This window comes from Danio rerio, chromosome 14 (genome assembly GCF_049306965.1).
Source record: "Danio rerio strain Tuebingen ecotype United States chromosome 14, GRCz12tu, whole genome shotgun sequence".
In the NCBI taxonomy this organism is placed as follows: Eukaryota; Metazoa; Chordata; class Actinopteri; order Cypriniformes; family Danionidae; genus Danio; species Danio rerio.
This window is the reverse complement of record NC_133189.1, coordinates 4,555,220-4,568,069: the sequence shown is the minus strand read 5'-3', so window position 1 is coordinate 4,568,069 and position 12,850 is coordinate 4,555,220. Positions and strand designations below refer to the sequence as shown.

The following is a 12,850-nucleotide window of genomic DNA, read 5'->3' as shown; positions in this document are numbered from 1 at the left end:
CAAATTATATATAATAAAATATATAATATATTATTTCCCAGAGATGGGTTGCGGCTGGAAGGGCATCTGCTGCGTAAAAACTTGCTGGATAAGTTGGCGGTTCATTCCGCTGTGGCGACCCCGGATTAACTAAGGGACTAAGCCGATAAGAAAATGAATGAACGAATATAATATTAGGCTATAATATACAAAATGTATCCCTCCCCCTAAAAAATAGCGTGGCATGATTGGAGTATCAGAAGTTCTTCCTCTCTCTCTCCCGCGGTGTTATTTAGTTTCTGTCCGCTTAGTGAGTGAGTGAGCGGCCCATCAGATGGAGAGTTTATCCTGAATCAGCAGATGAGTGTGTCCATCTCTCTCTCGGTCTCTCAGTCAGTCAGTCTCTCTCAGGACAGCAGCATCATGACTCGAACACTCCTCAAAATCTACACCCTCTTCATCCTCCTCCTGTGCCGACAGTGCGACGCAAACCGCAAACTCCTGGTGTTTCTGATCGACGGATTCCGCCACGATTATATGGACGATTTACACAACTTGCCCGGCTTTCGAGAGATCGTGGAAAACGGCGTCAAAGTGGATTACCTGACTCCAGACTTCCCGAGTCTGTCCTATCCGAACTACTACTCTCTAATGACCGGTGAGTTTCTGACAGAGCAATTCTGCATATAGAAAGCTGAACTATTGAATGGCATTGAGGCGACGCGGTGGCACAGTAGGTAGTCGCCTCACAGCAAGAAGGTCTTCGGTTCGAGCCTCTACTGGGTCAGTTGGCATTTCTGTGTGGACTTGCTGCGTTTCCTGCGTTCGTGTGAGTGTGCTCCGGTTTCCTCCACAGTCCAAATGCATGCGGTAGAAGTGAATTAGGTAGGCTAAATTGTCCGTAGCGTATGAGTGTTAGTGTGTATGGATGTTTCCCAGAGATTTAGCTGGAAGGGAACCACGGTAAAGTTTGACATTCATTAGACATTCGGTTTCAAACCATTTAAATTCTTTTCTCTTGTTATAGTTTGAGCCCAAAAATAAAAATGGGTCGGATAGGCATAAATATGTGCCCCTTATGTTGCACAAGGCTTAATTTCTCGATAAAAAACAAAACAAAATTACCATACGAATGAATTAAACAATTCAACCACATTAAATTATACAATAAAACCGGTACCAAAATGTTCAGGAAAACAATTTTTGCACAAGACTGTTTCTGGACTTAGCACTTTATTAATTTTATAATATTTTTAAAATATATTTTAATGTAAACATGGTAAAAGTAAATTAAACTGACACCAGTTGAGATAAAATATTCAAATCAACTCTAAAATTGTCAGAATATTATTGTCTATAATGCACAAGATGATTTGATAATGATTTTATATACATGTACTGGATCCATATTTTCAGTATATCCAGTGGTGGAAAGAGTACTGAAAAAGCATACTTAAGTAAAAGTACCATTACTTGCCTAAAAATGTAGTGTGAGTAGAGTAAAAGTACCTGTTGTAAATCTTACTCAAAGTAGGAGCAAAAAGTATCCCTTTTAAAAGTACTCATGAGTAGTGAGTATTATGCTGTTAAAAGCTGATGCATTTACATGTAATTTGTGGATGTGTGTAAACGTAACATTCTGTAGTGCATTTAGTTATTGCCCAGCAGCCACACAATGTCATAAGATGTTAATATTAGGTCAGATTTAGGTTGTGATGTCAGGTGACCAAAATTCAATGTCTAGTCAGCGTCTAAGGACAACATTATTTTGATGTCCAATAATGACGTCAAATGATGTTGATATTTGGTTGATTTTAGGTTGTTAGAAAGTGACCAAAATCCAGTGTCGAGCCAACATCTTAAACCAACATCCTATTGACATCAAATACTGACATTTATTCATCAGTTATGGCAACCAAAATTCAACGTCTGATAGACGTCATAGTGGTAACGTCAACACAACGTCAAGCTGTAACATCATTAGATGTTGATATTTGGTTGGTTTTAGGTTGGACGTTGGACATTGACATCGGCCTGACGTTGAGTTCAGTTGTAAACCCGATTTTCATTTCCAAACAAAATGTAGCGTCTCCACGACGTTAGGGTACAATTTTAATCTGACGGTATGTTGACGTCTTGTGTCTGCTGGGTGTTTAAGGCAATTTACGGTCATCATACAGTAAATATCCTTCATCTTCTCATCAGTGACATGCATCTAATCCAGGGGTGCCCATACTCGGTCCTGGAGGGCTGGTGTCCTGCAAAGTTTAGTTCCAATCCCAATTTGACATACCTGGGCTAGCTAATCAATCTCTTACTAGGCTTTCTAGAAACATCCGTGCTGGTGTGTTGAGGCAAGTTGCAGCTAAATAATATAGTAGTGACTGCAGGTTGAAGGAAAGTAGTGGAGTAAGAGTACAGATACTGCACTAAAAATGAACTCAAGTAAAAGTAAAAGTACACATTTTTAAAACTACTTAGTAAAAAAACTACTCAATTACAGTAATTTGAGTATTTGTAATTAGTTACTTTACACCACTGAGTATATCGCATACACTGTAAACACCTAAATTAATTAAACTGACACCAATTGAGATAAAATATTCAAATCAACTCTGAAATTGCCTAAATAATGTTCCCTATGATGCACAAGCTTTGTTTTTTTTACAGTTATGTCTTTGTTGCCTTGTGTAACATAAGGGGCACATATTTATGCCTATCCAAACTATTTTTGGCTCAAATATAACAGGAGCAAGGAATTTAATTGGTTTGAAACCGAGTGTTTAGTGAATGTCAAACGTCTAACTTTACCACAATCTGGAACATTATCTGCTGCGTAAAACATATGCTGGATAAGTTGGCGCTGTGGTGACCCCAGAATAATAAAGGGACCAAGCCGAAAAGAAAATGAATGAATGGCATTGAACTTCTATGGCTTTAATTACTTTCAGGAATGTTGAATCTAGGCTACCAACTCCTAGCGTTTAATTAAGACCACATGCTTGCAAACCTTATACAAACACTGTCCCTGTTGGCGCTCTGGTATTTCTAGAACATTCTAGAAGAGTGTAAAGGTCGTTTAAGTTACTCTTACCACAGAACAGCAGAGTTGTGTTGGATCTGCTCCTTCATTATTGTCTGAATAGAGCCATTGATTTGGGGGGACTGATGAGTCCTTCTGCACAATGACTGCAGACAAACAGCTTGCTCAAGTACCAGAATATCTAAAGACAATTTATTTTTAGATGACAGATTGTTTATTCATTCATTCATTCATTCATTTTCTTGTCGGCTTAGTCCCTTTATTAATCCGGGGTAGCCACAGCGGAATGAACCGCCAACTTATCCAGCAAGTTTTAACGCAGCGGATGCCCTTCCAGCCGCAACCCATCTCTGGGAAACATCCACACACAAACACACCCATACACTATGGACAATTTAGCCTACCCAATTCACCTGTACCGCATGTCTTTGGACTGTGGGGGAAACCGGAGCACCCGGAGGAAACCCATGCGAACGCATGGAGAACATGCAAACTCCACACAGAAACGCCAACTGAGCCGAGGCTCGAACCAGCGACCCAGCTACCTTCTTGCTGTGAGACGACAGCACTACCACTGCACCACTACGTCACAACAGATTGTTTATTTATTAATATATTTTGGCTTATATAATTTATATATGCACAATGTATAATCATTGGCAGAAATGTACATCATCTGTCCCTGAAATAAAACATAAATACAGCGAATAAAAAGTATTTCATCTCTAAAATATCTAATGATGGTTGATTTCTGTGAGTTGTTCTGGAAAGGAATATGCCATTCATTTGGTCCTCAGATGTTTTTTTTTTTCTTTATTAAAAACACTTTACAAATGTACAAACCCTGTTATTGTCCTCATCCCAATTGAACATACAGCTTTAATACTTTTGTTTTGCTAAAAACATATTTAGAAAAAAAATACTTCTGAAATAGCACGTTTCATTCACATCAATCATTTAAAAACATACAATCATAATAAAATTTTACAAATAAATACTACAAATGTACAATACAAATACATTTACAATGGGCTCTATGCACAGCTAGAGTTTTAAAGCCAACGATAAACTTCCAGTGAATGCTTAATGTGACTATTTACTATTTCACAAGGTTGTTTTTACAGCATCGCTGTTGTATTTGAAGTAGATTTTATTTTCTCTGTGTGAAGTATTTTCTAAGTGTAAAGCGGCTAATTTTCTCTTCTCAAAATGCATGTAGTGTTTGCAGCAAACATGCCAGCGTGTGTTAAAAATACTGTGTAAGATGAGTATGCCTGCACAGGAGCAACACTAGGAGAAGGCTGAGTGACTGATTGTGTTGAATAACTGAATATGTAAAGCACTGATTATATATGTTAAATACTTGTATGAAGCTATATATGTGTCAGAAGTTAGAATGAGTAACATATTATCAAGTGATTATGCTATCATGACAATGTATGTAAACACTTAGTTCCTTTGCATAAGTTGCATCTATACTTTGCTGACATAGACCTGTAACATCTCTGTTGACATGAGCTAGTGGGCTAAGAGCCAAGAATAGCAGGACCCCTTAGACTAAAAACCTATTCAAAAATGGTCAAGAGTTAAAAAGAGACACCTAGGGGTGTGTATAAAGAAGAAGGAGCAGGGGAGACTTTAGAAGGAGCAGGAGGAGAATGCTATGAGGTCTATGAGAAGTGATTTTTGTCAGTTAAATTAAAATTAAATTTAGAAATGATATTAAATCCAAGTAAAAAGTCTAATCTTTTAAGTACTTTTGTGAAAATAAATAAATAAATAAAACTAAATTATAGTTTGCAGGAAAATTAATTGTTAAACATGATCCTTTTATCATTAATTAAACATAAAATACTATGTTAATAATATAATTGTCTTCTTGGCATACAGAGTTGGACAGAGATGGAAGAATGAGAGCTTTTGGCCTTCAGTGAAACATACTGGAGGCTGGTTTGATCTGCATTTCTGCCGGCGCTCTTGGCAATGTTATCAGAGTGGATGAGATTGTGAATGCTGAAAAGCACAGACAGGTTTTACTCCATCATGAAATTCCTTCTAGAGAGCACCTCATTGACAGTTGTTTTATTTTTCAGCATGATAAATATGCCAAACACACTGCTAATAGAGTGAAAAATCATATTTGGAGTAAGAGGAAACACAGATATTCATGAAATGGCCTCAACAAAGTCCCGACCTGAATATTACCAATCCTAATATCACCACTGAAGTCCTTTCCAGAAGGAATTGGATAATGGATTAAAACCTACTTGTACTTTTCCACATTAACAATTCCATCCAACCCGGGCTCATTGTGGAAACGTAGCCCCGCAGACGTTTCTGTGGACCGCGATTCACGTCCCGAGAGGTACGTATTCGAGCGGTTTTTGTTTTCGCGGATCCATGAGAGGCCGCTGTGCGCGCTTTTTCGCGTCTCAGGCGCCTCTCGGGAGCGCGCGCCGTTCGCGCCCGTGCCGTTCTCGCGCGAAAAGCCGCCGGATCTGCTAACTCGGCCGCCCTCCTCTTCCTCCTCCTCCTCCTTCTCTAAACCTGAGCGACGGTTCGCAAAAGCCGTCCAGAAAAAATAAAAAAGCAAAAGCCCTCGTCTTCGATTTCGACCGCGTTTTCGGATCCCGCCGCGTTCTCGCCCTTATTTTTCGGATTCCATTTTTCGTCTTACCTGATTTCCGGAACCTGCTGTTCCCCAGACTCGATCCCGGTCGTCGTCCACCGCGGCCGGCTCCTTCTCCGGGGCCACCGCCCCGCAGCGTTCGCTCGAAAAAAACTAAACGCGGCCTTTACGTACCTCCGGCCACGTAAATCGCAGTCTCCAGAAACGTCCGCGGGGCTACGTTTTCAGAATGAGCTTGGGTTGATTCCATCAATGCAGGCAATATTGCTAGCACTGGTAAAAATGCAGCTCAAACCAGGACCTGTCTCCAACATAGTCTTTCACATGTCTTAAACAATTTAACCTAATATAAATCAAGCTGAAAAATTACATGTGCATCAGTATTCACAGCCTTTGCTCATCACTTTGTTGATGCACCTTTGGCAGCAATTACAGTCTCAAGTCTTTTGAATATGATTCCACAAGCTTGTCTCACTTGTCTTTGGGAATTTTTGCCCATTCCTCTTGCAGCACCTCTCAAGCTCTATCGGGTTGGGTGGGAAGTGACGGTGTACAGTCATTTTTTAGATCTCTCCCGAGATGTTCAATATGATTTAGGTCTGGGCTCTGGCTGGGCCACTCAAGGACATTCACTGAGTCATTGTGAAGCCACTCCATTGATATTTTGGCGGTGTGCTTTGGGTCGTTGTTCTGCTGGAAGATGAACCGTCGCCCCAGTCTGAGGTCAAGAGCACTCTGAAGCAGGTCTTCATTCAGGATGTCTCTGTACATTGCTGCATTCATCTTTCCCTCTATCCTGACTAGTCTTTCAGTTCCTGCTGCTGAAAAACATCCCCACAGCATGATGCTGCCACCACCATGCTTCACATGGTATTAGCCTGGTCTGAGAGTCCTTCAGATGCCTTTTGGCAAATTTCCAGTAGGGAGTGGCTTCCGTCTGGCCACTCTACCATACAGGCCTGATTGGTGGATTGCTGCACAGATGGTCCTTCTGTAAGGTTCTCTTCTCTCCACAGAAGAGCGCTGGAGCACAGACAGAGTGACCATCGAGTTATTTATCAACTCCCTGACTAAGGCCCTTCTCCCCTGATCACTCAGCTTAGATGGCCGGCCAGCTCTAGGAAGAGTCCTGGTGGTTCCAAACATCTTCCATTAACGGATGATGGAGACCGCAGCAGAATTTTTTTTCTGCAACCTTCCCCAGCCTTGTGCGTGCCTTGAGACAATCCTGTCTTGGAGGTCTACAGACAATTCCTTTGTCTTCATGCTTGGTTTGTGCTTTGACATGTCAACCCTGGGACTCTATATAGAGAGGTGTATGCCTTTTCAAATCATGTCCAATCAACTGAATTGACCACAGGTGAACTCCAATGAAGCTGCTGAAACATCTCAAGAATGATCAGTGGACACAGAATGTACCTGAGCTCATTTTAGAGCTGCACAGCAAAGGCTGTGAATACTGATGCACATGTGAGTTTTCAGGGTTTTTACTTTTAATAAATTTGCAACAATATCAAAACTCTTTTTTTACATTGTCATTATGGGGTGTTGTGTGTAGAATTTTGAGGAAATAAGTGAATTTAATCCATTTTGGAATAAGGCTGTAACATAAAAAAATGTGGATAAATTGAAGCGCCATCAATACTTTCCGGATGCACTGTATATCTGTTATATGTGAACTTTAGACCACACTGAACTGAACTAAACTGGACTGACACAGTTTCAATTTACTAGAACTTCTACGTGAAGCGGCTTTGACACAATCTACATTGTAGAAACACTACAGAAATAAACATGAATTGAATTGAATATACCATCAGTAAAATAACCTATGGTTTATTATTGGCCTAAAACTTTTGCACTATATTATATATATATATATATATATATATATATATATATATATATATATATATATATATATATATATATATATATATATATATATATAACATCTTATTTTAGATAACCACTAAAGGGTTAGTACATGATGAGTACATTTTCATTTTTGAGTGAACTATCCCTTTAGTGTAAATTTGCTATATATATATATATATATATATATATATATATATATATATATATATATATATATATATATATATATATATATATATACATACATATACATACAGTTGAAGTCAGAATTATTAGCACCCCTGTTTATTTTTTCCCCATTTTTTTGTTAAACAGAGAGTTTTTTTTAACACATTTCTAAATATAATAGTTTTAATAACTCATGTCTAATAACTGAATTATTTTATCTTTGCCGTGATGACAATAAATAATATTTTACTAGATGTATTTCAAGATACTTCTATACAGCTTAAAGTGACATTTAAAGGCTTAACTAGGTTATTTAGGTTAATTAGGCAGGTTAGGGTATTTATGCAAGTATTTTATAACAATAGTTTGTTCTGTAGACTATTGAAAAAAAATAGCTTAAAGGGGCTAATAATTTTGTCCTTAAAATGGCTTTTAAAAAATTAAAAACTGCTTTTATTCTAGCCGAAAGAAAACAAATAAGACTTTCTCCAGAAGAAAAAAATATTATCAGACATACTGTGAACATTTCCTTGCTCTGTTAAACATCATTTGGGAAATATTCAAAAAAGAAAGAAAAAAACAAAAGGGGGCTAATAATTCTGCCTTATATATACATAAGAAAAGTTTACTTGTTTTTATTTCTCAAAATGTCTCTGTACATCCTCCATCCCATTTTATGTCCAAATAAATCAAAATATGCAAAAATTGGACAAGCATTCAATTTGAAAACTTTCTGTCCGTTTTGTACAATCTGATCATGTTGGCTCAGTTGACTCAGGTGAATCTGGCTGCTGAATCACATGCTGATAGTGTGTGGTGTAGTGTAGTGTTGTCTGTCCACCACCAGCCTTCATGATAACAAAGGCACACCCGCTTTGGCCCCCCTCCACCAATCACAGAGCTCACAACCAACGCTTCAGCTCTTTGCTGATGGCAGTTGTTTTGTTTGGGCTCATTCTCTTCTCCACAAAGCTTCAGAAGACAGTCTGCTGTCAAACTGAGCTCCAGATCCAAACAATGAGGGTAAATCTGGGACACCGTGAGGGACGTCTACCCGACCCCTTACCCCAGTCTGAGAAGAGCTTACATTAATGTCATTGAAAAGACATTACTAACTCATATTTAACAAATAATTTTTTACATTTATTATTATCAAATAAGTTACAAAAGGGCTGAGCCTCGATTCAGATGTGTATTTGATTCTGATTTGCAATCTCTTGATACTTGAATTAATTCATAATACAAAATCTATTGCTGATTTTCAAAATGAATAACGAACCTGCACTTTATCACAAATTTATGTCATGTTTATTTTATAATACAAACTACTGATAATGTTTCTTGCACATTTAAACATTTAAAATGTTGTCATTTACAGTTTTTTTGTGCATAAAAGACTTGCCATGTTTATATTCATTTTTCAGACGCAACAATAGCGATGTTTTATCTTCAAAAAGTTCAAAAAGTAAAAAGTAAACAATTAAAAAGTGCGACATGGTGGCTCAGTGGTTGGCACTGCCGCATCACAGCATGAAGGTCACTGGTTTGAGTTCCGACTGGGTCAGTTGGCGTTTCTGTGTGGAAACTCCAGGCGCTCGGGTTTCCCCCACAATCCAAAGACATGCGCCATAGGTGAATTCAATGAACTAAATTGGCCCTAGTGTATGTGTGTGAATGTGAGTGTGTGGGTGTTTCCCAGTACTGGGTTTCAGCTGGAAGGGCATCCGCTGTGTAAAACATATGGTACCATATCGGTTCATTCCGCTGTGGCAACCCCTGATGAATAAATAGACTAAGTCAAAGGAAAATAAATGAATGTTTATATAAAATATATATATCTAAAACAAATGATAAATAAATTCATTCATTTTCTTTTACGGCTTAGTCCCTTTATTAATTTGGGGTGGCCACAGTGGAATGAACCGCCAACTTATCCAGCATATGTTTTACATAGCGGATACCCTTCCAGCTGCAACCCATCCCTGGGAAACATCGACCACAGAGAGTCAGGACCTCAGTTTAACGTCTCATCTGAAAGACGGTGCTTACTGAGCAGTATAGAGTCCCCTTCAATATACCGGGACGATAGGACCCACACAGTCTGCAGTTTGAGTTATCCCCATGCTGGTCTCATTAACACCACTTCTGGCAGCAAACTAGCTTTCCCATGTGGTCTCCGATCCAGGTGCTTAGCTTAGCCTCTGTGGGCGACCATAGGCTCTATTTCGATGATCCAGGTGCAAAGTCTAAAGCGCAGGGCGCAAATGCATTAAGGGCGTGTCTGAATCCACTTTTGCTATTTTTAGGATGAAAAAATCCGCTTTGCACCGTGGCGCATGGTCTAACAGGGTTGAACTTATTCTCTTAATGAGTTATATGTGTGTTTTGAGAATAAACCAATCAGAGTCTCATCTGCCATTCCCTTTAAGAGCTAGTTGCATCATGCCATGGTGCATTTGCTATTTAAACAGCGTGGTGAAAAACGTCAAAAGGACTCTTGCGCCGAGCTGAAACTAGCAAACAACAATTGCGTCACGCCTTGCACCGGGTGTATGATGGGCCCCATGTGAGAGTTGCAGAGAGCTAGCTGCTGGCTAGCTATAAGAATATAGCAAATAATAACAATTAACAATTCAATTATAATGATAACACTTTACAATAAGGTTGTATTAGCCGATGTATTTATTAAAATGAACAAACAACGAGTTATACAGTACAGTAATATTTATGTTTGTTGATGAATAAAAAATAATTGTTCATTGTTAGTTCATGTTAAACTCGCTGTGCAATAACTAATGTTAATAGGCATGAATTTGGATTTTATTAATGCAGTGGTAAATGTTCAATCATGATTAATGTGATTTGTGTTGTGGCAACATGAAGGACTTAAGTCGGCTTAGCAAATTTAAGTGGACTGAATATAAAAAAATTAAGTTGTCCTAATAAAAAAACAAGAATTAAGTTGTTTCAGCTCATTTTGAATAGGTAGATAACTGATGAAACTGTATTGTGAAGTGTGACCTTTTCTAGAAGTTTGTTGAGCTCTTAGCGCTGTCCAAAGTTTCTTGGCACGTTCATTGTTTTATAGCAGTGTGTGTTATTAAAGGATTGCGTCTATTTGTTTAATGTTAGCGCTGAGCCTGCTCTTTGCACTGTGTACGCCTGAACATTCAGCAGATTAAATGTAACTTCCTCAGTTCAAAATGAAACAAGCATTATTTATTCCCATCCAATCAGTCAACAATATATAGCATTAACATCTCAGAGTTCATTTAAAGTTAAATGGGAAATTAAACTGGGCAAAGGCACCCAAATTAAACATGCTTGCCCATGCAGAACTGTACAGTGGCTGATCTGGGTGTTTGCCAAGGCTGCTTTGCAGTTGCGAGTGTGTTTTGTGTTTGTTGAATGCGTGGCAGTTCTGTTTTAGTGAATGCTTATAGGACTAGTTTTCTCTTTTTATATCAGATCCTGTAATATCACACATTTCCAAACAGCTTTATATATTACAAGTCTTTTACATAGACCGTGCAGAACCATGTAATCCGAAACATTGGGGTTTTGGCGTTAGATCTAAAGTACAGCGACTCCAAAGAGATGTGCTTTATCAGCAGCATTAGCATACCGCTGTCAAAGTAACACTGTCTGTTTGTTTGATTTCCTAAGCTCGGCGTTTTTAGATCTTTGAATGATGATGTTTGCAGAGCCAGAATGTTTAGTAGTCTGTCTGTTGTGGGAGGAAATGAATCTTCTGTTATGAAAGGTTTCACCTCATCAGTCTGACTCGTTCAACTCCAGAATCCTTTAACAAAGCAGAGCTGACATTTCAGAGGCGGCATGCTTTTGACCTCTTGTTTACTGTTTCCTGTGTCATTTCCCTGCTGAAAAAAATCCAGCTTAAACCAGCCTAAGCTGATTGGCTGGTTTTAGCTGGTCGACCAGCCTGGTTTTAGAGGGGTTTTGGCCATTTCCAGAATGGTGTCCAGCCATTTCCAGCCTGGTCTTAGCTGGTCAGGCTGGAAAATGACAGCAAATCCAGCTAAAACCAGCGTGACTAGCCTGGTTTAAGCTGGATATAGCTGGTTTTGGCTGGACTCCCAGCTTGGCTAGGCTGGTCAAGCTGGTGTTAGCTGGTCATCTCCCAGCCTGACCAGCTAAGACCAGGCTGGAAATGGCTGGAAACCAGCCTGGAATTGGCCAAAACCCCTCTAAAACCAGCCTGGTCGACCAGCTAAAACCAGCCAACCAGCTTAGGCTGGTTTAAGCTGGATTTTTCAGCAGGGTTGTACTGTACATTGTATTGATACAGTATTTCTAGATGGAGATATATTGTTCAGTTTGCCAAATATTGTTCAATTTGTTGCGAAATATGTATCGTCCACACACACACACATATACATGTAATTCTTACAGCCTCCTCACCCTTGTGTATTACTCCGCCCACATAGAGTGACAGCAAATTAATGAACTCACTACAGTTTGGCAAATATTGCAGCTGTTGGACAACTAATGTACTTTTGAGGTGATAATGTAGTTGTTTAGACGGCTGCTATGCAGTTTATTTATAAGGACAGTGCCTCTTTTAAACATTTATAATTTCTGAGATACTGTGCCCGTCATTGAGCTGAGCAAAGACAGTTGACGTTGTCCATTCACAAGATAGCGACAGAGACTGAATGATAAGCCCTTATTGGAGTAAGGATCAGCGTTTTTTCAATTTACAGCTCATCAAAACATTATAAAATTGGTGAGTGGCATCACAAAAGTGATGTATGTTGTAGTGCTGTATTTATAGCATCGTAATTGTAGTGTATTGACTGTGAGATGGCACTCATATCAGGAATGTATGCATTTTGTGTTGGCCACTCTTTGTACAACCCTGGGTTACTTTTTGGTTGGCCATCTGTTTCTAATGAATCTTCTGTTTTTGTTACTGCGAAATGGAGAAGAAATGCCTGCACGTGTTTGGTATTTTTCGGTATCGCAAACACAACAGTAATCTGGTAATGTTTGCGCTGCTTTGGCTTTTTCAAGGTTAATTATTGTGATCTCTCGATTGCAACAGAGAAATACTGGGAAATCTCTGTAGACTGATGTAGATTTTTAGCCTTATACTTTCAAAATGTGATCAAAAATCCCCTGTTTTGTCATCA

The 12,850-nt window shown here is 38.9% G+C and overlaps 1 protein-coding gene across 2 annotated transcripts in view; it reads left to right on the top strand.

Annotated features, from left to right (window-relative positions):
* Window positions 1-269: 269 nt before the first annotated feature.
* The window catches only part of enpp6 (ectonucleotide pyrophosphatase/phosphodiesterase 6), a 28,405-nt gene continuing 15,824 nt past the window's right edge, over window positions 270-12,850 (top strand). Inside the window, exon 1 of one of the 2 annotated variants that reach the window (NM_001013527.2) lies at window positions 270-637. In NM_001013527.2, coding sequence (NP_001013545.2) covers window positions 340-637 — 298 coding nt within the window. In that variant the 5' untranslated portion in view covers window positions 270-339. The remainder of the gene's footprint in view (window positions 638-12,850) is intronic. The other variant, XR_012389619.1, reaches the window with a different exon arrangement.